This window comes from Podarcis filfolensis, assembly GCF_964270895.1.
Source record: "Podarcis filfolensis genome assembly, chromosome: 5".
Taxonomy (NCBI): domain Eukaryota; kingdom Metazoa; phylum Chordata; class Lepidosauria; order Squamata; family Lacertidae; genus Podarcis; species Podarcis filfolensis.
In genome coordinates this window covers 61,089,779-61,115,758 of record NC_139608.1, presented here as the reverse complement: position 1 = coordinate 61,115,758, position 25,980 = coordinate 61,089,779, and the positions used below count along the sequence as shown (strand labels likewise).

Genomic DNA, 25,980 nt, shown 5'->3' with positions numbered 1-25,980 from the left:
TGAAATACTTTGTCAGTTAACTCAACACATAAGAATAAAATGAAGAAAGCTCTTCTTGAAAGAGCAAAGCGTTCCCTAGAATCAAAATCTCGAAAGTTACAAGAGGTAGGTTTTTGTGAGCTTTATGGTTGCACGTAAAATCTTGAAGGTAATTGTTTTATTATATTTTGACCCCTCATTTTCTCCAAAGAGCCTAGGGTGGTATGTATGCTTTTCTTCCCTCTCTCCATCTCCATCATTATATCTGTCAGGGGACTGCTATCGGAACAGGGGAGGGGGGCAGGTGAATGCAGAGAGCCTCTGATGCTGCTGAGGAGCAGCTCCTCGTCCAGCGGTGAGGGAAGCCACACCTCCAGTGGAGCAGAGGGGGAAGGGGGTAGCCACGTGAGGGAAGATGCGATTGAGAGCCCAAGAGCCTCACCTAGCCCGGCTGGCCAGGAAACAGACATGCCATTTCCGTCACCCAGCTTGCGCAGAGGGGTGAAATGTAAGGAGGGGAGGCGGAGATTTGGGGTGTCTAAGTTCTTATGTTGGGGGAGAAACCGGAAGGGGCCACTCCCAGAATCTGCAAGTGACTAAGACGGACATGAACTTTGGGGTTCTGCACTGTAAATAGTTTTTCACCAATAAAACCTGTAAAAGACAGATCGGAGTCCTGCCTGGTGACTCACGAGCAACAACTTCCAAACCTGACAATATCCCAACCACCACCCTGAAAAGTAGGTGAGGTAAAAGAGATCACAGCTGGTTTGAAGTCACATAATAAGTGTATAGCCAAATGTGGATCCCACCTCCAACACTCCAATCATAATACCTGAGTGATTGATTCGATTTACTTATTATATTCTTATGGCGCTTTTCATTCAAATGGCTCCCAAAGTGGCTTACAAACGATAAACAACAATAACAGGATAGAACAAAATGGAACATCACAAACAGAGAATAGATCATATAGAGTAATTAACAAATCATCAGTGAAACAATTACAATCTATAAAATGGTTAACAAATCTACAGCTAAAAAAACAGCAACTAAACATCTTAAGTTTGACCAAACTGCGGGAGGCAGTGGAAGACAGGAGTGCCTGGCATGCTCTGGTCCATGGGGTCACGAAGAGTAGGACACGACTAAACGACTAAACAACATCACAATTAAAGCAAAAGTCATATTATATGATTAACAAATCAATAAATTGATTTATAATCAATAAAAGAGTACTAACAACATTAACAAAATTGCAACCAAAAAATAAGCTAAGCATTGTTAAGTTCAGACACACTCTCCACACCCCCATAACCTTTCACTCTATTCAGCTCATTAAAATGCAGACACACATAATGCCCGTGGCAACAACTGACTTCTGAAGGTTCCTTGGGCTGGAGGTGGGGCTAACCACTGTCTGATGGCAAACAGAGTCTCTTCTCATAGCTCTTCTTCTGGAAAGAGATTCCTTATGAAGGCTCCTAGGGCTTGAGGGTGGGGCAAGGCAGGTGGGAAAAGCCATTACCTGCTGGCCAGCACAGAGTCTCTTTCCCTTATGGCTTAAAATGTCAATTTTAATACTCTGGGATTTTTGTTACAATATTCTGTTGTTCTAATCTCTTTTATGAAGGCAGGAAGGGCCACGTATATAGAAAAGTTGTGGGAAATTCAACAAGTAAGGAACTTGAGAGCCTTTCCACTTTTTCTAGCTCTGTTTCCATGGAAAACAGCTATCTTTCTTGCACAGGAGTCTTGAAAATGCAGTCATCAAGCAGAGTGTGTCTCAGTAAGATTTTACACATCTTATAAGAGTAATATATAAAGAATTGTAGTCTCTATTCAGCTTTAATAAAACACTCCATTTATCACATTACATTCCATAAAACACAGCTCAGCAAGGTCCATAGAGCAACAAAGCCATATCGGAAAAGGGAATTAGGAGTTATCCTGGCCAATTGCCCATTTCAAATTTATTTAGTAAAACATAGTAAATTTTGTGCTATAGCAGCTGCATCACTAATTCAGGACAAAGCAGTGATGAAGATGGTCTTTGTTGATTATAACACAGTTACAGAAACAGTAGGAACGAGAGAGAAACTAAAGAAAAGATTGCAAATTCACATTCAAATATTATAAATTCCCTATCTTATACAAAGGTAAAATACATTCATAAACTAGGTTAGATGGAATAGCAGAAAATTATATTTTACTTATTTCTTTATTGATTGATAAATCACTTAGTCATCAACACTTCTAATCAATGTACCAAAAAAACCAAACAAACTGATATGATGAATAAGAACAATAAAATTCACAACAAAACTAAAGACTACCATAAAATGCCTGCTGAAATATGGAAGTCTTTGTCACATGCCTGAAGTTCCAATCTCAGTTGGAAGAGAGTTCCACTAGCTTGGGCCGTAACACTGAATGCATGGCTTCTAGTAGTTACAAACTATGTGGCTGAGCCATGGGGGATCACCAGCAGAGACTCCCCTGAAATATCACAGTGACTGGACAGTGATATAGGGAATCAGCTGGTCCCTAAGAAATCATGGAGCCAAGTTGCAAATTAACAAGGGCCTTGAAAATTGACACCAGAACCTTGAACCTGGTCCATTTACACATGAGCAGCCAGTGCAAGTTTTAAAGCACCACTGTTATATGGTAGTCTCTCCCCATTGACTGTCTAGCTGCAGAATTTTGCACCAGCTGGCTCTTCCAAGGATAGCTGCACACAGAGATCGTGTCCTCCCTAAAAGAGGGCACATGTTGCAGTGAGACCTGGAGATTGACCTCCTGTGTTGTGGGTGGGTTGGACTGGTTTGCCACAACACGGATTGGTAGGTCCCTCCATGTTGGGTTCAATCTGACCAATGGGGTGCCGTCCAAATGGACTGCGGGACCTATTTATACCCATGCACGTGACCCAGAGCTTCCTCTTTTGGCTCGTGCATTCGGAACACCCGCCCACCTCTCCCTAATTTTAGGGATTTGTGCAATTGACCTTGCTATGCCATCGTGTGTCATCTGTCATTGGGACAGGGGCATGGTAGGAATTTCCCCACTTGGCAGATTGGCTGTTGCCATTTGGGTTTCACCTGCCGTATAGCAAATTATCACAACTTGTAAGGTTGCATATAGGCACTGGTTCAGGTGATAGGGATGGGAGAATGGTCTCGCCATCTTTATGTGAAGGGTATTCCATTAAAGGAATCCAGGGACTCAACTGGTTTGCTCAACCCCTGAGAGGGGGTTGTGCCCGTGCCTGAGTCCAGGGGGGCATCTGGGTGGTGAACAGAGTCTGTTCCCAGCTTTTCACCTTCCCAGGTGTTCACCTTTGGCTGACCTATGCTGGTGCCCTGGGTCAGCACTGCCTGCAAGAGTGCAGGGAGCTAGTCGAACCAGAGCCTATGCAATCACTCACTTTCTGTAATCAATAAAGTTGTGGCCTAAATTCTGCCAAAAAACAAAACTAAAATTTGAGTCATGTGTGAATTTATTTAGGGGGGAGGTCTCTGGGTCTGAACACGCAACACATTGCAATAATCAAGTCTTGAGATTGCCAGTGCGTAAATCACCACAGCTACATTATCCCTGTCCAAAAAAGGCCAAAGTTGGCACACCAGCCTTGGTTGAAAAAAGGACTCCTAGCCAGGGAAACTACTTGAGCCTCAAAAGCCACAGACAGGCTGAGAAGCAGGAGCAGAGACACAGTTTCCCTGTCTTACTATCAATATACCGTAGGTCACCCATCAGGGCCATCAGGGCTGATTCAGTCTCAAAACAATGCCTGCAGACAGACTGAAACTACTCCAGATAGTTTGTATCGTCCAGGAACTCCTGCAAATTCGCTCTCTTCACCACCTTGCCCAAAAAAGAATGCTGGTGATAAGAACTAGAGGCAAAGGTTCCAAATGAATAAAAATGAATAAAAATAGAGGTAAGTTTAGGAATAGGGGGGCAGCAGCAGAGAGACAACAGATTTCAGGAACAACGTTCTTCATTTGTGAATAGCCTACTGCTGTGTTTAAATGATGCTACTATAAATATCTTCAGTAATCTCCTTTCTGTATACATCCCATTGAGTCAAGAAGCAACAAAAAGGAATGGAGGTCTATCCCAAAGGTCAATTAAGCATGTGAAATTTAAAGCAGTGTAAAGCTTTAAATGGCCTCCATACAAGAACTTAACACAGAACATTTCATATGTAGAAAACAGGGGGATACATATTGGTAATCTACAATATCTGTTTGAATGGCAGCTTTGTAACATGGACAAATGCCTGTTTGAGGCTGAGCTGACACTAGCAATGCTTGTTAGCCCCAGCAGAAACCTACTGTGGCAGTGCATAAAATGAATCTATTAAATAATTCTCAAATGGGAATTTTTGTTGCAAGCCTTATTTAAAATTCACTATCATCTCTTTCCAGCATAGCGCAATACTGGAGAAAAAATGAAGATGAAATCCCACTGGGGAAATGAAAGGTTCCACATTTGGCACCTAAAGATGAACATGGGGTTTTTTTGTTTCTTTGGAAAAACAGCTAAACAGCTCACTATAGTGCTCAATATTAGTTTTATACTAAATCTATATTTTCTCATGAATGTGCTGAGCAAGACTGGAGTCTTCTCCACTGAAGTAAAAGGGCAATATTAAAAAGAAAGAAAGAAAGAAAGCTTAAGGCTAGATAAATAAGTAAGTCACAAATGTTGAAACAAGCTAGCAACAACAACAAAAAAAACCCCTGCTAAATTAAATGCAGTTCTCAGCTCTTTAATTAAACACTGCTACTAATAAACAATGGTACAGTATACTGAGAGTGTATTAAAAGCTGAACAGTTTTAAGAGAGTAACTGGGAAACTTTTCTGTGCACATCTTATTAACGTGTGAATATTTATTTCTTCTCTGTCTCATTTTAATGTAAAGTGCAGAGCTTCATTTGAGTCATAGCTCTAGGAGCTCTTAACAGGAAGACTCACCTCTAGAATAAAGGTAGTAGTACTTGTGACTACGTAAAATTTCAGACTTATTCCTGTCTCCCCTTCCATGTATACCCACAAAAAAAATCATAGAAACCACAACCTGCAGCTACTTGTTCTTGAGCATGTCAGTTCTTGGTGTATCTGTTGTGTTTTAAAAGGTTGCTGGTTGCTTTGAGGGCTCAAGCCAAAAAGTGATGCATAAATGTTCTAAATAAATAAATAAATGCATTTGTGGATGTAATATGCAAGGCAATCCTATGGGATCCATCTCATGCACAGATGAGGCCTTGGCATGTTCTAAATGCTTGGCATAGTTTTTTTTTTGAAACATGCCTGTTCAAATGCCATGTCAACATTTTCCCTAAAACAACAGGTCACCTGGCCAGCTTCCTCACATTTTGGCTACACTAGAAACCTGAATACAGCTTGAAGTACACAATATCGAAGCACAGGATCCAGGAACTGAAAAATTGAAATACTCTACAACCCCTTTAACAGAGATATGCTAGGTATCAGTACAATGCATGAACTGTAAGTCAAAGCCAGCCTTGCGGGCATTAAAAAAAAAAAGCCTCAAGATTGATTGGAAAACTTGTAGATTTGAAAAGATCCAGCAACACTTCAGTGACAACACTTGGAGTGCTTTTCCCATCCACCTCATTTTAACATCTCTGTCCTCAAGGTATATATAGCACAGATGCCAGGAGTGTCTCAGAAATGATTTGTAGCTAGAAAGTGTTGATATTTACCTTCTTGCTTGGTTAATGTTTCTTTGACGTTAATATAAACTTTCGTGTACAGTGATATGCCTCTACAGAAAATTCATGAGGAACATGAATGCAAAAATCAGCAGAAACAAGGAAGGAGACAGGATGGGAAAGAAATCAGATGGAGAGACAGATCAGTCAAAGGAAAGCGAGTAATTAAGGTATGTAAGGAGTTCAGTGTGAATGTAAAACAAGACAAGGAGCTACGGTTTCAAGGTTTTAGATGATGGCAATATTGATGATTACAGCTGCCCATTCCCTTGGTCTTAAAGCTTTTTGCACAATGATAGAAGTTTGGACCAGAGAATTTTCTGAGCAGAATTTAAACTGCATGGGCAGGTCTGACTGGTTAAAGCAAAGTGCAATTACACAGAATTATGTCTATCATTTAAAAATGTCTATTTTATGACTGCTAAGATACACCTAAAAGATGGGGGTGGGGGAGGCTGGAAAATTTCAATACTGAATATTTTGCTGTTGACACACATTTCCAGTGAGAAGGGGCAGGACACGTGCCCCGCACTGTGTCTTACCCTTCCTTCCCTATACCCAACAGACCAGAAAATAGCAGAATTTCTTTTACATATCTGCTTGCTTTACCTAATTTATAGTTTGCAAACTTTACTTTTGCACCCGCCAGTACCTTGCCTGTTACTAGCTAATACAATGTTCAGTACACAGGCTTCATAAACTTAAGGCGTCTGCTGCATCGAACCATAGGCAAACTCGGCCCTCCAGATGTTTTGGGACTACACCTCCCATCACCCCTAGCTAACAGGACCAGGGGTCAGGCATGGTGGGAATTGTAGTCCCAAAACATCTGGAGGGCTGAGTTTGCCTATGCCTGATCTAGTCTGACACCTGGCTTCCTACAGTAGCTAACCAGATGCCCCTGAGAAACCCCAAAGCATGGTGTGGGCAACAGCTATCTCTCCTGTTGCTTGTCCCTAGCAAAGTGGTTCCAAACCTGGAGGGAACATATAGCCATCATGGCTAGTAGCCATTCAGAGCCATTCATTTGTGAATACATTTGGCTTGCCTGGACTTCCTGACCAGAACATCTTTAAGGTTTATGTGCTAAGGAAAGTGTTCTAATTTTGAGTGGCCCAGTATTAAATGCACCATGATGTGATTAAAAAAAGCATAAAAGCACATTTAGATTTGCATTTGTAATGACCTAGATACATCAGAAAAGCCTAAAACACTGAAGCAGCGATCAGTGGTTTATCCAGTTTGAGAAACTGTAGCCAAGCCTTCCAATTCTAGGTTAGCTGCATTACCTACAGAAAATATTTCACCACAACAGCACAACATTCAGTGGAAATTATTTATTTATGCCCCATCCTATCCTGTTGGTTCCAGCAGACATATAAAAATTCACTGAAGTAGAAAGCCCTTTGGGGCCATGATAATCTAAGTAATGGGCATTAGATGGGTTGAGGAAACTAAGTAGGTCAAAGTGAAAACAGAAAATATTTTCTTTTCCTTATCACTCCTCTCCCAAAATACAACTATCCCATGATGTACACTTCACCATCACTTGATCAATCAATGACTTAAAGTGATGTGCATGAACCAAGCCTCTGTGTTTTAAGTAACACTGGAGAACACCAAAGCTCTCTCTGGGTTATGAGAGCTGCGATGGCTCATTCAAACATGCCAGTCACCACGTGGTGAGCATACATTTGTGAAACCACTCTCTGTGTGGGTTCTCTTGCATGTGCACACATAGCTCCTTTGCAATCGTTCCTAACACTATAACTTATAAATCTCAGTAACGGTTTGCCTCAATGCATATTAGACAGGAGGAAGTGTTTCCTGTTAGAGTTGCCACACACCCTGCATTGAAAACATGATCAATGAAAGCAGGAACAAAACACAAAGGTTAATTTTTTTATGACTTGCCTGCATGCCCGAACTAGGTTGTGTGCTGGTTGATCTTACATGAAATACCTCCCTACTGTATCTTAAGCACTGTATTATTGCAGCAAGTTCTGTGGTGACTTTAGGATACAGATGAGCCACACCCTGCATCCTCTTTCTAGACAATACTTTACTACCCAGAAGTTTTAGGTTATGCCTCCTTGGACAAAGGGGAATCTACTCAGCACTAGGGCCGACATGAGGTTTGAAGCTCCCCACTATTCAATCCCCCCCCCAAATGAAGATAGGGGCAACAGCAGCTACTTCACATGGTACTTCTCCACTGAACATCAGACTGTGCATCACTGCATGTCCCCACTACTGCCTGAAGCCCGCTCACCCCTTTAGCTTACTGGGCTAGGCAGAGTCTGAATTAGACAAAATGTCACCTAAAGGGCAAGTGATCCATACTGAGCAAACACAATATTAAAAAATAATAATAACCAAATCTATATACTCATATTTTTCATTGAACATCTAGGGGAGTAGGCAGAATTAGCCTTTTAATGTCACCGCAAAGCAAGCTCACCGACAAAGACCTTGCGGGGTGAGGTAAGGTTTTGTAGAGGCTTGAGCTGACTTTTAAAAATGAAAGCTAATGTCAGTGTTTAGCAGTAGACAACATGGCATGGTTTGTATTTATATTAAAGCCTCAAAAGGCAGCACAAGTAAATTTGTCAGTTCTGCTGTTAACAATAGTAACGGGGAGTTTTCATAACTAGCTCCCTGTTGAGCCATTCAAATATATAGCAGATTTACAACACCAATTATTTTAACAACATTTCTAATGTATTTCAATTGTGTGAACGCAAGCGATGTTCGCGGCAATGACTACACAACAACTTCCTGCACAGGATCTCTATGTAAAATAATAGCACGGTGTTTGAAGTAGCTATGCCTATTATATATTCCTCTTCCATTATTGCTATTCACAGCCACTGAAGCGACTATCCATTTCAGTTAATACAAAACAAAGCAACACATACAGTGTATTGGCTCAGATGCCATTATTTGATTATTCTGTTTAAGGAGACTAGAACAGGACTGCACATTAGTGGCACTAGATCAATGTGCAGTAGTAGCAGAGGCAGCAGCTGTAGAATGAGTGTGCACAATGACACCACCACTAGTCATATCAGCTCTCATGCCACTGTGATGGTGCCACAGCTATTAGAAAAAGATCTTGCCAGCGTAGGAGTGTCAGTGGCACTAATAAGTCAAGGTATGCTGCTGAAATTTTGGTACCACGTAAAACACTAGGCTAGTATACACCTATGCTTCCACATTCTCAGTCTACCACTGATGGCACAGCAACTTTAAATAATTGAGCCACTACTTAGGATAATTTGGAACCCTAATTTAACAAGGAATTCTTGAGTGCTTGGGCAGATGCAGGCTTTACCCACATCTTTTGTACACAAAAGTTTCACTATTCTTCTTCCCAACCCTTTTTTACTACTCAGAATCTGTTTATGTCAATGCATGTATACACTTCACCAATACTATACATTATTCTGTACTTCTGTAAAGCAGAACATGAGCACACTGTTCCACATTAAATAAAGGGTTCTTAGTTTGGTGAATATGTAAATAAAGCCTGAATAACCAGAGATACACTATATTCCTTTTTCTACATGTATGGAAGCTGTATTAAAGTTCACCCGTTTCAATCAAGATGACAGACTGACCCTTTCAAAACTGCACCTATTTTAATGACTGATTTCAAAACTTTGGTTTCCTATTATTCCCAAGCAATACTAGTATAAGGCTTTTGTATCCTTGATCAATACACTGTGGAGCGAAATATGAAATATTAATGTTCCTCCCCATATATAAGGCAACCAAATTAGATGATACATTTAATGCATGAATGGCATCAATGGAAACTTCCTTTCCCTGGGACTAATAAGGGCAGTGGAGGTGGGAAGCAGGGGATGGGGGGTGGGGAGGAGGTACCGTGAGGTCCTTAAATCCTTCTCCCCTAAACTACCCCAGTATTATTTGGAGGTAGGAACTACAATTGTTTCCCTATCTGGGAGATATGCTATCTGGTGGTAGTACTCCTACATTCAGGTGTTGCTGCTGAAACAGATATCTTCAGTAGGCAGGGGTGCTTTTTACAAAATGTTGGTATGACAGCGGCAAAAATATCATAGCCACACAGTGGCTCACACATTGGTAACCTCAAGACTGAATTACTTGCTGCAATGATTTTCATTTGGAGCTACTTGAGAAACAGCAGTCAGTGCAGAACATGGCAGCACACCTCCTGATAGGTACAGTTTATCATCAGCATAAAATATTTTTACTTAGTCTCTACTGGCTACTACTACTACTACTAATTGTATTATTTATACCCCGCCCATCCGGCCAGGTCTCCCCAGCCAATCTCTGTTGGCTACTAATATGCAAATTTAAGGTATATAAAGCCATAAACAACATGAGCCTAGTTCACTTGCCCTATATAATCCTGCTCAACCACTATAAACAGCAGCAGTGACACTTTTGACAGTGCTTCACAATGATACTGGCTCCATGAGTACCAGAAGCTTTCAGTGTGGCAGTACTATTGTTCTGGAGCTCCTTCCCAATGAATACTATGCAAGCGCCCTCTGTATAACCTTCTGTATAAATCTCAGCAGGGATTTCAAAGGGACTTTTCACAAAGACCTGAGCTTAATCTGAGAATCATTACATAACAAAGGACACAGGTAATGAGTTCTCACATGTCATCCTGAGTCATATCGGCTAGGCATCCCGCTTAAGGGCTACAGCAAAGTTACAAGGGTGTCTCTACCTGACACATCTTATTTTGAATATAGTGATCTTGTCTTGACTGAAAGGGACAAGCTTGAGTCTCCTCAGTAAATGCACAAAGGGCACTTGGTTTAATCAAGACAGGATATGCTTGCCTGGCTGGGATTTATTCACTCTCAAGAGTAGGATTCATGGCCAGACTATAGGCATTGTTTGTGTAGGAAGTGGCAAGGAGTTCTGGGGATCAATTGGGTGTGTGCAATCTCCTGTCTGTGACGGCGTGGTTTTGCACCATAATGGCTCACTCTCTCTGTTTAGCAAATGATCCTTGCTCAGAATAAAGCTGGTAACCTAGTCCAGGGGTAGCCAACTCCCAAGAGACTGCGATCTACTCACAGAATTGAAAACTGGCAGTGATCTACCCCCTTTTTGGCATTCAGGTCAAAGTTGTTGAGCTTTTTTTAGACAGCCCCGGATTTTGGGGGGTCAAAGTTGTTGAACTTTTTTATGGAGGGGGAAAGCCCTGATTTTGGAGAGTTCACACCTAACTTCAAGGGAGATAGGGGAATAGCCACTCACTAGCAGATCGCTGGGAAAACAAACAGCCTTGCTGAGTAAACTCCATCTTCCAATCTGCAGCTGGTGCAACAATGGAGAGCAGAGTGATGGGGAGGGGCCAGATTATATTTTACCTATGCTAAGGAAAGGCAGCCAGTGATTGACTGCAATCTAATCTACCAGTGGATCGCGATCAACATGTTGGATATCCCTGACCTAGTCTAAGGCCATGGTTGTCAAAGGCTGTGCTGCACCACACTGTTGTGACAGGAGAGGATGGCAAGTATGGTGGGAAGATTCAAGGACAAATAAACACTTAAAATATTTCAGTGCAGTGCAGTATAGTATCAAAATATTGTTTTTCATTTGCAGAATATGGATAGATATCTTCAAAATGAGAGCAAGAGCTTCAAGTGATACTGAGGACAGTCACAGCTGTGATCCAGAATCACTGTTCAAACAGAGTTCTCCATGGCATATTATTGTGAACAAGGATTGGTTTCAGGGCATGGACAGTTACAGCTGAAAAAGAGCTACTCAGTGCAGAAAACTGGGTTCATTTACCTTCCTTAAACCTCAATAAATGCATCATTTCTATTTTAACTATGTATTTTGTTGCTGTAAACTAAAAAACCCCCCCAAACCTCAGAATTCATATAACTAGCCATGTTGGCTTTGTTTGATGTCCGCGCTGCAACCACCCCTAGTGTATGACCCAAAATTCTGACTTGAGTTATGACTTACTGTATTGTGTAGCAAGTGTTTTTCCTAGTGTAACCACCCTTAATTGTATCACCATAATAACACTATGAAGTAATCACAATGATACCACTTTACAGATTTGGAATGATACTAATTTGCCCAAGACTACTTGAAAAGGGAGAGCACAACACATGAACTTAACTTTGTATCAAGTTTATCAATAGAATATTAAAAAGAACTTCCCTGGTACTTTCCAATATTGGGAAAACTGCTAGTAATGTGCTTCCCTCCATTTTGCTTTGTTTCATTTCATTTTTGCAGACGAAGCAACATATTGCACAATGTGCAACTTAAACTTCTTGAATTTTGGAACCTTTGATTCAGCAACCCTATAAGGCAGGAGTGGGGACCACTCTTCTTCTGTGAAGTCTTCCCTCACATGAAAATGAAGCTTAAAAACAGCCTCCTATGCTCTAAAAGCCTAATTGCCTTTTGATGGGAGGCTCTTCAAATATTACTGTGTGAGAGAGGGGGATATATGGGTTTGTATTGTGGGTGCATGTGTAGGAATGAGTGTGTATGGGCACTGCTCATGGGCGTAACTAGAGTTTTTGTTAGGAGGGGCAGGCTTTTGTTGGAAGGGATAGACTTTTGTTAAGGGGGTCAGAACCTCAGGTTTGTATTGATTTGTATTGACTGGGGGGCAGCTGCCCCCCTTCCCCTTTGGCTACACCCATAGCACTGCTATTTTTCTAGAAAAAGAGGTGCCAGAACTCGCCTTATTCTCTTTGAATGACAATGGTGCCCATGTTCCAGAACTGAATTCTGGCTGAAAAAATCCCTATCAATGGGTACTATATATGAGAGAGAGAAGAATCCCACCCATTTTTTTTGCATTGGCTTGACATACTAGCAACATGGGACACCCAGAAGGTTAGACACTAGTTAATGCAGCTCTTCCCCACTCCTATTAAAAAGTCAAAAATCATGGTGAGACCATCACTCTTAGGTGGTCTACTGATTGAAAGAATGCAATAGTTTTCTGTGTATAAGACTAGGTTTTTTTCTTTAAAAATGATGCGAAAAAGTGGGGGTCATCTTATCAACAGATAGTGCATAGGGTGGATGTTTGGTTGCTGCCGCGGCTGTCAACAGCTATCAGGCGTGTTATTGGTTGCTGCGTCAAGGGCTGGTGTTGACTGGCTATTGCTGCGGCAATTGGGTGGGCAATTGGTAGCTTCTGCTGGTGAGGGGACAGATGAGAGGTGGATTGAGCGGCACGTGTGGGTGAGCGATTTTTGACATTTTCCCCTAAAAAAAGCTCCACAACTCTGAGCCATCTCCCCCCATTTTCTTAAATTTGAGCCCCCCAAAATAGGGGCGTCTTATACATGGGGGTGTCTTATACACAGGGGCGTCTTATACATGGAAAAGTATGGTATATCTTTCGAATGAATAGGCTAACTGTACCTAAAAGAAAGAGGATATAAAACAGCAGAACTATCAGCCACAACTGGCCAGGTACCTAACGCTGAAACATATCCTATAAGTTCACTTTTATTACCAATAAAAGTGTAGTGATACATTTGATGTAGGTAACTGCCCTATAGATTGAAAGATCTAAAAGCATAGTTTAAAAGAAACTTAATAATGTGAAATACTGCTTTGCATCCTGCTGATATATAATATTCCAATTGCCAGGACTCATTTACACATTATTTTTAAAATGGAGAAAAATTATGAGGATTTTAATTGAGTAGCTCTATACAATGGCTCTATAAAAAATAGATGCTCACATTCACACACTGCTAATTAGACTATTTGAATATAATTCATAATAGAAACAACAAAACATCGAATATTCTGAACAGGATGTTCAACAAAAATTCACACATTGCAGTTGGTCTAAAGGGTGTCTGAGCAGGGAGGCTAATGAATCAATAGAAACAATTACGCCACTAATTCAGTTCAAGAATAAAGAACATTTATGAACTACTAGGCTACAGACATCAGTTGGCAAGTTCATTATACCAGAAGACTAAATTAACTATTCCATCATGAGTTATTTTTATAGAAAATACCAAGTACATTTTATAGTTTGCTATAAAATTCAGACACAAAATTAAAAGACGCCTGCTTCTTGGGAGAAAAGTAATGACAAACCTAGACAGCATCTTAAAAAGCAGAGAGAACACCTTGCCAACAAAGGTCCATATGGTTTTCCCAGGAGTGATGTATGGAAGTGAGTGCTAGACCATAAAGAAGGCTGATCGCTGAAGAATTGATGCTTTTGAATTATGGTGCTGGAGGAGACTCTTGAGAGTCCCATGGACTGCAAGAAGATCAAACCTCTCCATTCTTAAGGAAATCAGCCCTGAGTGCTCACTGGAAGGACAGATCGTGAAGCTGAGGCTCCAATACTTTGGCCACCTCATGAGAAGAGAAGACTCCCTGGAAAAGACCCTAATGTTGGGAAAGATGGAGGGCACAAGGAGAAGGGGATGACAGAGGACGAGATGGTTGGATAGTGTTCTCAAAGCTACCAACATGAGTTTGACCAAATTGCGGGAGGCAGTGGAAGACAGGAATGCCTGGTGTGCTCTGTTCCAACAACAACAACAACAACAAAATAAAATTCAGAATTAGCCCTTGAACAAATTAAGAAAAATCAGAGTTTAAAAGAACTGGTGCTTAGTACAAACCACTACTTTTATCTGCCAAACAGTGTTTTTTTGTTTGTTTGTTTGTTTCAGTACATAATGAAGGACTAATTTCTGGGAAGTCATTGTCAGTACAACAACAAAAATCTGTACGTGATCCATATTAAAATATATGGGGGCCAAAATCAAGGGAGGGGGGAACATATAGACATTCACTTTGGGGAATAATCAGCTCATATTCAAAAATTCAAAATTTTATGAAACTCTTTGTGGTTATAGAAGGACAAGGTTGTTACATGGAAACTTCATTACTTACCTCAAATGTGTTACCAGTTTCATCAATCTCTGGTGGCACAAAGGTACCTTCTGGGTCATCTTTAAAAAGAAGCAGGGATTAAGAAGTTAAAATAGAATACATTCAAGCAGAATGTTTCAAGAACAAAATTTTAAAAATCCTTCCAGTATCTATAGAGTAGAATCAACAGCTTTTGACTACTGAATTATATAAATGCAGCAATATGCATTGCCAAAAAACCCACACAAAACAGATACAATTATTTCCTAATATTTCCTCTTTAAAAATGGCATTGTAAAGGTGTTCTGTATAACTCACTGGTAATTCTATTTAAGGAATTACTAATATCCCAAACAAGAGTGATAAAGATATACCTTATCATTGCATGTGCCTAATGGGGAAAAACAAACTGCAAACTATTTAATCCTTGTCATGTGTAGCTATCTTGAAGGTTAAAAGCCATCAATCCATTTCAAGGATGAAGAAGGCGGCTGACAGACTGATAGATTCTTACAGACTCCAGATCTTAAGATGCTGACTCTGGGCTCTTCTGGAAGATATTTCTAGCACATTCTGTCTTACAGGGTCAGAGAGACCTTGCATAAAGACAGACGCAGGATCTTCCAGTTAATTTATTAGTATCTCCATAGTGAATTATCTCCCCAGCAGGGAAGTGGCACACCTGAGGTACCACACTAGTTCATGGTCTGTTCCTGGTCTCCCACCAGCACAACCTCAGAAACAAAGTATGATCCAAAGTATACAATTACTCTGTTGGGTTTGTTTGATAACACAATACGAGCAAAGCAGTATCTATGCTTAAAATTGGAGCTCTATCAACCAGGGTGGGACTCATTTAGGAAAAAGCATCTGAACAAAAGTATGGAGGCAATTTTCATGAATACTCTTAACTGCATAGGAAGATATTGTCCCTCACCCATTCATAATTTGGGGGGAATTATAGTGAAAGAGGATTCAAGTGTTCACCTAGTGACATAGCCTTAGTCTCCACTTATGCCACATAAATCTTCAATTTCCAGTGGTGATGATGATGATAATGACAACAGTGGACAGAAGGAACTAAGGCTGCAAGCAGGTTTGAAAAAGAACTTAACAGTCTCAGTTGCTAAGGGTAAATACACAGCAGGTGGGTAGGTGGCAATATCATGGGAGGGGTGTTTCCAGCTACCCCCCCCCTTTGCCCTTGGAAGCCTTATAAGCTGCTGTTGCAGAAGAGGGGCTGAGAGCAACATCATGGAAGGGGTGTTTTTAGGAGTGTGGTGAATCTGTGAAACTCCCTTGTTATTTTTACTATTGGATGTTACATGTTGCTTAAGTAATCTTTTCATATTTATAGTGCTAGAATGTGGCTGTTTGGTAAATTACTACTTTTGCTGTTGTTTTGCTATGTCAGTACGCCATTATTTTTGTTTTGCTATGTTCCGAAATTGTTACTGATACTGCTTTTCTACATTATCATGAAATTGTTTTTGTAGTGTTTGTTTGAAATGCATGTGTTTCTTTGTTGCAAGCTGCTTTGAGCATGATTTTTGTGTGTGGAAAAGCACCATACAAACAAAATGAATGAAATATTCCTAGGTGCAAAACTGATGTGGGTGAATATTGCACCTAGGAACAGTAGCAAGAGCAACACTAGAGCACTTTGTTATCAGCAGGTTAAATTTAGGGTGAAATGGACAAATCAAGACAGAGACATCTCCTTTTAAACAAAAACATCCAAGGAGCAGTGCTTGAGGATTTCAGACTTGCTCATTTCATGCTTTAACACATCACTCAATTGAGGCTACTGAATCATTGGGGAGAGGACACCATCAGTGCAATGCTATCCACAAATTTTGTTCTCTTGTCATTTCAACAATTACATCACAGTTAAATGCAATCTAGAAAGACATCATCAATGAACTTGAGAAGAGAACTGGAGATTTTGAAATTCTGACATGGTTGTTAAATAAATTAATGTTTTTTTAAGAAAGGGAAAGCAGAGAACAAATAGGTAGTAACAAGCTTGCTGAAGATCTCAAAGGCTTCAGCACTGAGTAAATCAGTTCAATTTGTTTAGCTTCAGTTCCTACCAAATACTATCAAAAAGTCTAAGACAGTCGACCTTTCACATTACAAGAAATTTCAAAACAGAATTCTGGTTGTATGCAAGCAAGGCCCCGTAGAATGTAAAGGTACTGGACAGCTGTTTCAATGACCATATAGCTCCATGAAGCTATTTAGGCATGTCTAAGTTCTGACAAATCAGTAACGGCAATCTGAAATCCTCTCCATGCTAAGCTTTTTATCAAATGCAAAGTCCAAGAAAGGGCAAAGAGGTAAAATAAGACTGATGTCTTAGTTCAGGGTCTCCAGGATATTTATACAGCAGTCTTAGAATTAGTGAGGAAGTTGTACCTAGACAAATAAGAAAAACAAATGTGATAGGAGGTGGTCTTGACTTTGTGGGGAAAAGCAAAAATGGGACGAGGCCATACTACATTTCTCACACTTGTCCCAGATGTGGAAACTCCAGATAAGACTAAACCAACACCATCTCCCTGCACTATTTTATGCTGAGTAAGGATGCTACCTCTTCCTCTTACCCACCCATCTCAGAGATCCTCATATATAAAATGGCACATCAGTGAGAGAGGTTATATCTCTGTCCTATAGGAGTTGGGGACCTGTGGTCCTTCCAACATTGTTGGGATTCCAACTCCTATCAGCCTCAGTCAATATAGCCAATGGTTAGGGATAATGGAAGTTGGTTGCCAACAATATCAAGACAGCACAGGTTCCTCACCTGCAATCCTAACCATGTCTACTCAGAAGTAAGTCCCACTGAATTCATTAGGGCTTGCTCCCAAGTAACCAGTGCCAGGATTGCAGCCTTGGTTGTCAGGAGTCCCAAAACATTTAGAGAACACCTCTGATGACAGAGTAGACATAGTTGCCCCCACTACATATTTACTACAACGAGTTTTGAGATGCTGCTAGACAGATAATAAATCCACGCTGAAGCCATTAAATCTTGTATTGCAAGCTGCTAGACCCAATTTAAAGGTGCTTGAAAAAAACAAGACATGAAAATAAAACCAATGAGCTAATATAGTACAGCTTGACGGACAGTATGAAAAATTTACCAGTACATAAGCAAAGTTACCGTATGTGCCCCATTTATCTTGTGACACAAACCTGAGAAAGCTACTTTCTTAGAAATTACTGTTACTTGCCCAAGGCAAGTAGTTAATTTAAAGGCCGGCATAGTTACCCAGAATAAAAGGCAATACATCTTGCATCTGTGGTGGAGCCCTCAACTCTACTTCTGACTTGCCCATCTGCACAAGGCCTCAGAAGAGTAGAAGTTGGCTCTGATGTGCCTTCTCTTCCTCAGTTCCAAGCAGACAGGTTCCAGAGATCCATCCTTCCTCCAGTTGCTTACAGGTAGCTCCCCACGTCACATTCATTTTTAACCCCATCTCTCCCTATTTGCAAAGAGTCCCCACCTCCAAAACAGAGTATACTCTCTGTTTCTGGCTGGATGAGCATTTCAGGACACAGTTATATTAACAGAAGATTCCCAGTTCCTCTCACATACTGGAGAACCATGTCTGCCCATCACCTCCACTTCCTCATAGGTTTCCTCTTGCCACATTGGAAGGATTAAATATTACCCAGCTTTCCATCCAGCCTTCTTGTTTACCTCCAGGCTTCTTCTTCACAATGTTTAGAAATACTGAGGCAATGCAACATTGCTCTGATCATCTTAGCCAATAGTATTTCAGCATACAGATTAATGGAATATGGGGATAGTTTGGAATTTAATTCTTAGCCATCATTATTTCCAACAAGTATGAATCCAATTCACTGGAGGGACAGTAAGTTGCGTAAGGCTTTAACCTATTGTTTGTTAAAAAAATTTTTTCCAATGCCAGCTACATCAGTTTTTACTAGGGCATCTCCTCCTCAGTTCCTCACATCCTCTCCTAGTTGTAAGACTCTCTTTAGATTTAAAGCACATTCAGACAAGTGTATGGCAGCAATCATCATGTAGATCCTTTGGAAGATATTGATTAGCCCAATGAATCGAATCTAAAAGCTTATTAAAATTTGAATTGGAAACCTTTGTTCAACACTGTAACAACTAAATGAACATACAGTATTAGTTGATATATCCTAATTTAGCTTTACGTGGGCTGACACTCATCCTTGCATTACGAAATTACAGTTTCCAATCTAATTAAAATCCATGTACAAGTCTGATGGAGAGAATATAATGTTTCACTACATCCTCTCAGCGTGAGGTTTTGCACTTTGCAAAGAATTGCCTAGGAGCATAAATACTTACCACTGATCTGCTCCATGAAGCATACATTGCCATTGGTGTTAAAAGCCAAAGTGTCAGGAGTAATGCAAAGTGTCTGAAAGATTGCAGAATGGGCAATGCTCTTCAGAGACTGGCTACACTCCAAGCAAACAGCCCAGATATCTTCCTCCGTGAGACAGCTATCCCGCAGTGACAATACATCAGCAAGAGACACGTTCTCCTGCCAAGACATGAATTCATAAATTACTCCACATTTTTTGACATTACTTGTAGCCAATTGTGTCAAATATAATCTATAATACACAAACCCAACATGTTTCCAGCAAGTTTAAGGCTTTCTAGGACAAAAGATCTAGAAGACGCATGTCTCTTTCACACAGTGCACTTTTATGGTGACTTCCAGTTGTTCCATTCCTCTCCTGTTCTTCTTAATTCTCCCCCCTACTGTCTGTGGTGCTCTTTTTCTCTAGTTGAAGCTGTCTACAGATTCCAAAATGTATTTCATCTGGAACAGTTGCTAAGGTGATTGTCAGTGACATAGCACAGGGCTTGTGGGGCACAGCTATGAATGAGAAGCACAGGAAAAATGAAATAATTCCATTTCCTTCCCTTCCCCCAAATAGCTTGTTACTAATGAAAAATGCATGGAATTAACATAAATCCAAGATGAGATATGTATTTATTTACTCATCTATGATGCCAAAAGAAAATGAGACACATTTATAAAAAATGTTAAACCTTTCCTGTATGTCCAAAGGTTCATGGCGGTGGTGGGGTTAATACTGCTACTATCACCACACCTACTCTATGTTAATATCCGGTATTAACTTGATTGGTGCTCACAACTGTTACAGTATTTTACTTCTCAATGTAAGCAGTTCCAAAGTAGCTGTTTGTGACATTGCATGTACTTTGTCAACAAAATATACTTACTTATGAGCAAGCTAACAAACAGGTTTATCACTTGATTTCCATCCCCCAAAAATGAATGCATGTTTTTTCTAGGAAGTTGAAAATTTAAATAATTCTCACACTAACATTCATTTTTCAAAGTTGCCTTTTGACATTTCTGGGTAAATACTTAGGGCAGTATCCAAGGCCAATACAGTGGTACCTCGGGTTAAGTACTTAATTCGTTCCGGAGGTCTGTACTTAACCTGAAACTGTTCTTAACCTGAAGCACCACTTTAGCTAATGGGGCCTCCTGCTGCTGCCGCGCCACTGGAGCACAATTTCTGTTCTCATCCTGAAGCAAAGTTCTTAACCTGAAGCACTATTTCTGGGTTAGCGAAGTCTGTAACCTGAAGTGTATGTAACCCGAGGTACCACTGTATATTAAGCTTACTCTTCTCTGCTCCCCAAAATGATTTAGCTCCATTAAAGCAAAATCTTTAACTAATGAGCAAACTACAAACCAAAGAATGCCTTGATCTGAATAAAAATCCACCTACTTCCAGTACAAGTGGAAGACCACATTTACATTCCTATGTGCTTTCCCCCCCTTTTTTTCACATGTCTAGAGTTTGATGAACAGATCTTCTTGCGCTAAAGGCCTTTCATGGAAAGTAATAATATTGGCTCTTTACTGAAGTATCTAAAATTCAGTTTCTCAAAGCACATGCCTTTGTATTAATATAGACTGGTGACATACACAGAAGGTAATTCAGCACACTTTAAAAAGTGAAATTAGGCTTAGAATCAGAGTTGGAAGGGACCCAGAGGATCATCTATTCCAACCCCCTACAATGGAGGAAAACACAGCTGTCCCATACAGGAATCAAGCCTGCAGCCTTGGCATGATCAGCACCATGCTCTAACCAGCTGAGCTATCTTCCATGACTTTGGAAACACACCAATGTTTCAAACTGACCCTAACATGGGCACACTCCAGCAGTGTAAGACCCGCTGACTTCTGTGAGAGTTAAGTTTCTGCTTATTTCTCCCACTAAAATCAATGGGATCAAAGGGGCAGCTGACTTTATGGGATTCAGCCCCCTTTGCTTAGAGGTCACAAGTCATCCTGTACCTTTATGTAGCAGCCAGGGATTTCAAGGAGGCTTTTTCAGAACAAGATCTGCTAGGACTGCAGCCTCTCTACCTACATTAAGGGATTAAACCCGCTTGATTCTATCTCTGTGTTTACTTAGCAACCATTGACTTCAATGAGGCTTAAAAAACAAACAAGCATGTTAGGACTGCAGCCTCTCTTTACCTACTTTTAAAAACTTGTTTAATAGATTTCCTTTGCAACTGACTGTACAAAAGGTTCACTTTTTGTGCTTTTGTTTTCTAAAAGGCATGTGGGGTAGTTTTCACTGAAAAGTGGACTGGGCTCAGCCAGTCGCCTTTATGGAGCAATTTTGACCAGCTGCTGCTGCTGCTGCCTATTCCCCGAAAGGTTAATAGCGGCCAACGCTTGTCAGGCCATGGCAATGTGGTTCCTAGGTTACATTCCCACAACACGGGAGGGCAACAACCGCAGGTCAACCAGAGCCCATTATCCCCGGAGTGGCCTAACAGGGGCGATTCCACCCTCCGCCCCGAGACATGCGCCACACACAGAAAGCAGCCGAGCGGGGAGGGAAGCTGGAGCTGGAAGGCGCGCAGGGTGGAGGCTACCGTCCAGGGCAAGTTTGCGCCAGGCGCCCGGGCCGCTCTGTCCTCGCCTCGAGCCACGCTCACCTCGTCCTCCGAGAGCGCAGGCAAAGGCTCGAAGTCGCAGCACGCCTCGTCCTCCGCCTGCTGCTGCTCCTTGGCAAAGTCGCCCATGGCTGCTTGCGCGCAGACGCCTCTCCGCCCGAGGAGAGGCCAGTCTAAAGGACCAGAGCTTCGTCGCTCCTGGCGCAGCGCGCCCCGAAGTCATGCCCGGGCCCCGAGGCTTCCATGGAGAAGGGCTGCCCTGTGGCTCTGCTCGAACTTTCTTCTGGTCTTTCTGTGCGCGTCTGTATCGCGCCCTTCTCAGCCACGCCGAGTTTGCAGCTCCGAGCCGCCGCCTCCCCGCCCTGTCCGACCGGAGAGCCGGCGGAGGAGACGAGCGCCCAGGGCAACAGACGCTGCTTCGCGCCTCGCCTTCGCCCACCAGGCGACGCCCCGCCTCTCTCCGGCCCGAGAGAAACACACACCCGCCCTCCCTTGGGATCGATTTGGAACGAAAGGAGGAAACGAAGAACTGGACGGGGAAGGGAGTGTTTTGTTTTTAAAGGAGAGGGAACGCCACGTGGAACGCAGCCCACTTTCTAAAGCTCAGAAGGCGCTATACTTGGGCTACAATCCTAGATACATGCGCTAGAGATGAAGGCTGCAGTCCTGCTATTTGAGGCAACCTAGGTTGGAGTCCAAAATCTGTACAATACTAGGCATTAAGGTCCTATACGATCACCCTGTTATCTGAGGCAGTTTGGGCTCCAATCCTACTAGGAAGTGAAGCTGCAATCCTATACCTGGCTATTAAGCCCTTAGAAACACAGAAGCGCGTGCTTAAGTAGGCATGCATGGAACTGAACTCAAGGGGGTTTAGTTTAGTTTAGTTTCTGGATAAAATTGCCTACAGTTGCACTGATAAGGACTGAATTATGTCCATACAAGTCTGGTCTTGCCCTTAGGCAGAGGGAGGCTGGAGCTTCAGGGAGCCAATTCCGGTGTCAGGAAAGGGTAATTGTTATTAAATTTAGCTTTCCTCTTGGTTTCAATGTATCTATGCGCGGGGGGGTTATTTGTCTTAAGTTTTTTTGTGGGGGAGATCCCCCATCCTTAACTCAATAAATGAATGAATGTCAGACTCTAGCTAATATTTTCCCAGTCATCCTTCAGGGCATTAAAATAAAGTTCTGGGCTTCTTGCACGCCTGTTTTATTTCAGCATGAAGTCTGATGCAAATATGTACCCTAAGGTATAAGGTGTTAATAGGCAAGTTGCAACATTGTAGTGAGGCCTGCTTTCTGTAACAGATCTGGCTGCAGCCTGCAAGGGAAGCTCTGCAGTGGTACCTCGAGTTACAAACACTTCAGGTTACAGACTCCACTAACCTGGAAGAGTTACCTCGAGTTGAGAACATTGCCCCAGGATGAGAATGGAAATCGTGTGCCGGCGGCGCAGCGGCAGCAAGAGGCCCCATTAGCGAAAGCACGCCTCTAGTTAAGAACAGTTTCAGGTTAAGAACGGACCGCCGGAATGAATTAAGGCACCACTGCATTCTTAAATGTAAAAGCAGCAGCAGGGAAGCCATTCAACATCTCCGTTTTTGCACCTACCTGTGCCCTTGGCAGAGCCAACCTCATCAATGGCTAGGGATGCCCCTGGAATCTTGCATTGCTCTTGGAGATTGGAGTGGTATGTAACCAACAACAATTTTCATTGCTCGGGAGGGACAGACCTACTTGCTGGATTTGCCAAATCAGGTGCCAAAATGTCGTTTCAGCAGCAACATGTCTTGGGCCAACCATGCTGAGCTTTCTTAGACTTCAAACCAAACTTCACCAGATGCACAAGAAGTAGACCCCCTTCGAAAAAAGAAAAGAAAAGAAAAGTCATTCCACACTAAATAAGAGTTAAACTTCTAAAAGGCTATTGGGCCACTGTGGAGAAATCAGAACACTAAAAAGTAAACACATTTTTGTTGTTGTTCTGGTATCTGCATAGTGACTTGAATATTATTCTGACAGTTCAGTCCAATGTGAGTCTATGCAAAAGGGAAGTGTGCATAGGATTCCAGTGTATGGAAGAGTAAAACACAGCCCTATGCATGTTTCTACAATGCCATTCAATGGCACTCACTCCTAGCCTTTTGCTGCAATCTGATGCACTTACCTGGGGCTCACAGCGTGACTTACTTCTGAGCAGACAAGACCAGTTAGGATTGTCAGTAGATGAAATAGGGTAATGGCCCAGTTCTCATTTCAAGCGACACTACCTGAGCCCCATCCTCTCTAATACTGGCACGCTGTTGAAGGCTCTTAATAGTGCTGTAAGCTTTGTTCATTTATGCCGCAGCAGCCTGTCCTTGGTTGATTTAAAAGCTACAAGAGAATGCTTAAAAGAACAAAGCAGAAAACAGAATACAGTATGTCGTCAACAGTTCAAAAACAAGCCTCAGAGGCTGGTGGTGGAGTGGGTGTGTTGTGTGCTGACTCATTCATTTCCAGACTGTTACACGTGTATGATATAAAGACAAAATGCATTTCCATTCAAAGATTTAATTTGTACAGAAAAGCTGGGGTCCTGTTGCACTCCAGATGCCGTCAGACTCCAAGCCAATGTCACCAGCAGTGAAGGATGATGAGAGCTGAAGTTCACCATCATCCAAGGGCCCCATCTCTACTCTAGAGCCAAGTGGAGAGAAACCCTGGAGAATGGCAACACTAACAGCATTTTAAGGAGGCTTCCCTGAAAGGCAAAAATAGGGAGAGATAGAAGAAAACTGGGACTGCCCCACCTCAGCTGGTTATTTTTAAAAGGTTGGGGGACCTTGTAAGCACTGATGCACAAATTTGCTTTCTTCCTCTTCGCTCCAATAAGGAACAACCAGGAAGGTGGTGCAGGTGGGCCTCTGTTGCTGTCCTGGCCTCCCAACACAGTGGGGTGCTGGTGCTTACTGAGAGGCAGAAGGGAAGCGGCATGGCAATGGAAGCTCAGCACCATGCAAGCATAGCAAGGGTGTCGCGTCAAGAGCATCAGAATGCCCTTACCCCTCTCTAAGCTTGAAGGCAGGGACTGTCTTGCTTTATTGCTTAAGGCTCTCTGGGATCCTTTCCCCAGCCCCTTCTTCTTCTTTGGGTTGTAAAAAAACCTTTAAATATAAATAAATTTGCCATATTATGCATTAGTTGGAAAGTGCATAACAACACATCAGGTAAGCAAGATGAAACCTTTTCGTTGTAAATATTTAAATCAACACACATCCCAGAACAAGTCAAGTTGCTGAAAAAAAATAATAACAACTCTGCAGTATATTGGGACAGCTTCTCCTTATTAAATATTGATCCTTGGATACTTTCCCTACCTACAACATTCACTTCTGAAAGGATATAAGGAAAAAAAAATCAGATTAGAAATGTTCAGAAAAACTAGGAACCCTATGCAGCTGTCACCAACATAGAGAACCACAGTGGTAGCTCCCATCCCTCTGGGAGTAGCTGGGGAGCTTCTACTGTGGCAGCAGGTGGTAGAGGATTGCCTTGGTCTTAACCCTGACTTCCTCCAGCAGCGCAGCTCAAGGGGTTAGGGCCACATTGTTAGGCAGCAGTCTTATGCCCACTTACCTGTTGAAAGGTTTGAAAGAGAGATCCTGACTCTCCTGTAGCAGAGTTAGCACAAAAGTGGTTGATTCAAGCACATTTAAACTTGGTGGGATTTACTGTACATCTGCCTTTATCCACCTTTAAACAAATGTTCCCCATGCAAATACTTAGACTAGAATAATTCTCAGACGCTTAGCTGTGCAAACAGGTGAATATTTTACTCACAGAGGTTCCAGAAGTTACCGAAAATAAGTCTCCATCTGTTGGCAGTAATTTGAAGGTGCAAAAAGGTCCCAAACAACTTAGAAAGAAAAGAACTTTGTTTCCTTACAAACAGGATCATGCAGTCTTTGTGTTAGCAAAGATGCAGGCTATAAAATCTCATTTTTAGAGCAATTCAGTTTACTTGGTTTTTCTTGCAGATGGGAGCCATTCCACATGGCTCTTTCTTGCTTGTTCCAGGAAGCACGAAGAGACTGAGACGGGAAGGGAGCAAACAAAAGGCCGCAGAGAGCAGCCTGCGCTCAGGTTAAACCTTTCATGCGTGCAAGTGTGCGTCAGTAACTGTATCTTACAACATTTACTTCTGAGTAAAGAAGTAAAGGATTGCACTGTCGGTCTGTGTTGGATTCAGACTGGATTTAGCTTCAGGATTTTGCTCCCCTGAGATCTCTTAGAATTGAAGTGTATGAATGGGTAATGGATTCATCTTGTCTCCAGGTAAATGCATGGGCCTGAATATTAAGGAGCCACACGGTGCACAGCCTGCCATTTCACACACTG

The 25,980-nt window shown here is 41.9% G+C and overlaps 1 protein-coding gene across 13 annotated transcripts in view; it reads right to left on the bottom strand.

The window, feature by feature from the left end:
- Window positions 1–24,146, bottom strand: part of KNDC1 (kinase non-catalytic C-lobe domain containing 1) — a 71,190-nt gene extending 47,044 nt beyond the window's left edge. For 8 of the 13 annotated variants that reach the window (XR_014548910.1, XR_014548911.1, XM_083616814.1 and 5 more), the window contains exons 1-3: window positions 21,644–22,787; window positions 18,983–19,181; window positions 14,653–14,711 (exon numbers count right to left, since the gene is read on the bottom strand). Coding sequence is in view for 10 of the 13 variants with exons in the window: in XM_083616814.1 (XP_083472940.1) it covers window positions 14,653–14,711; window positions 18,983–19,181; window positions 21,644–21,730 (345 nt within the window). In the remaining 3 variants the exon portion in view is untranslated. Of the gene's footprint in view, window positions 1–14,652; window positions 14,712–18,982; window positions 19,182–21,643; window positions 22,788–23,211; window positions 23,461–23,767 lie in introns of those variants that run through there. The other 5 variants (XM_083616821.1, XM_083616822.1, XM_083616819.1 and 2 more) reach the window with 4 other exon arrangements.
- Window positions 24,147–25,980: the final 1,834 nt, after the last annotated feature.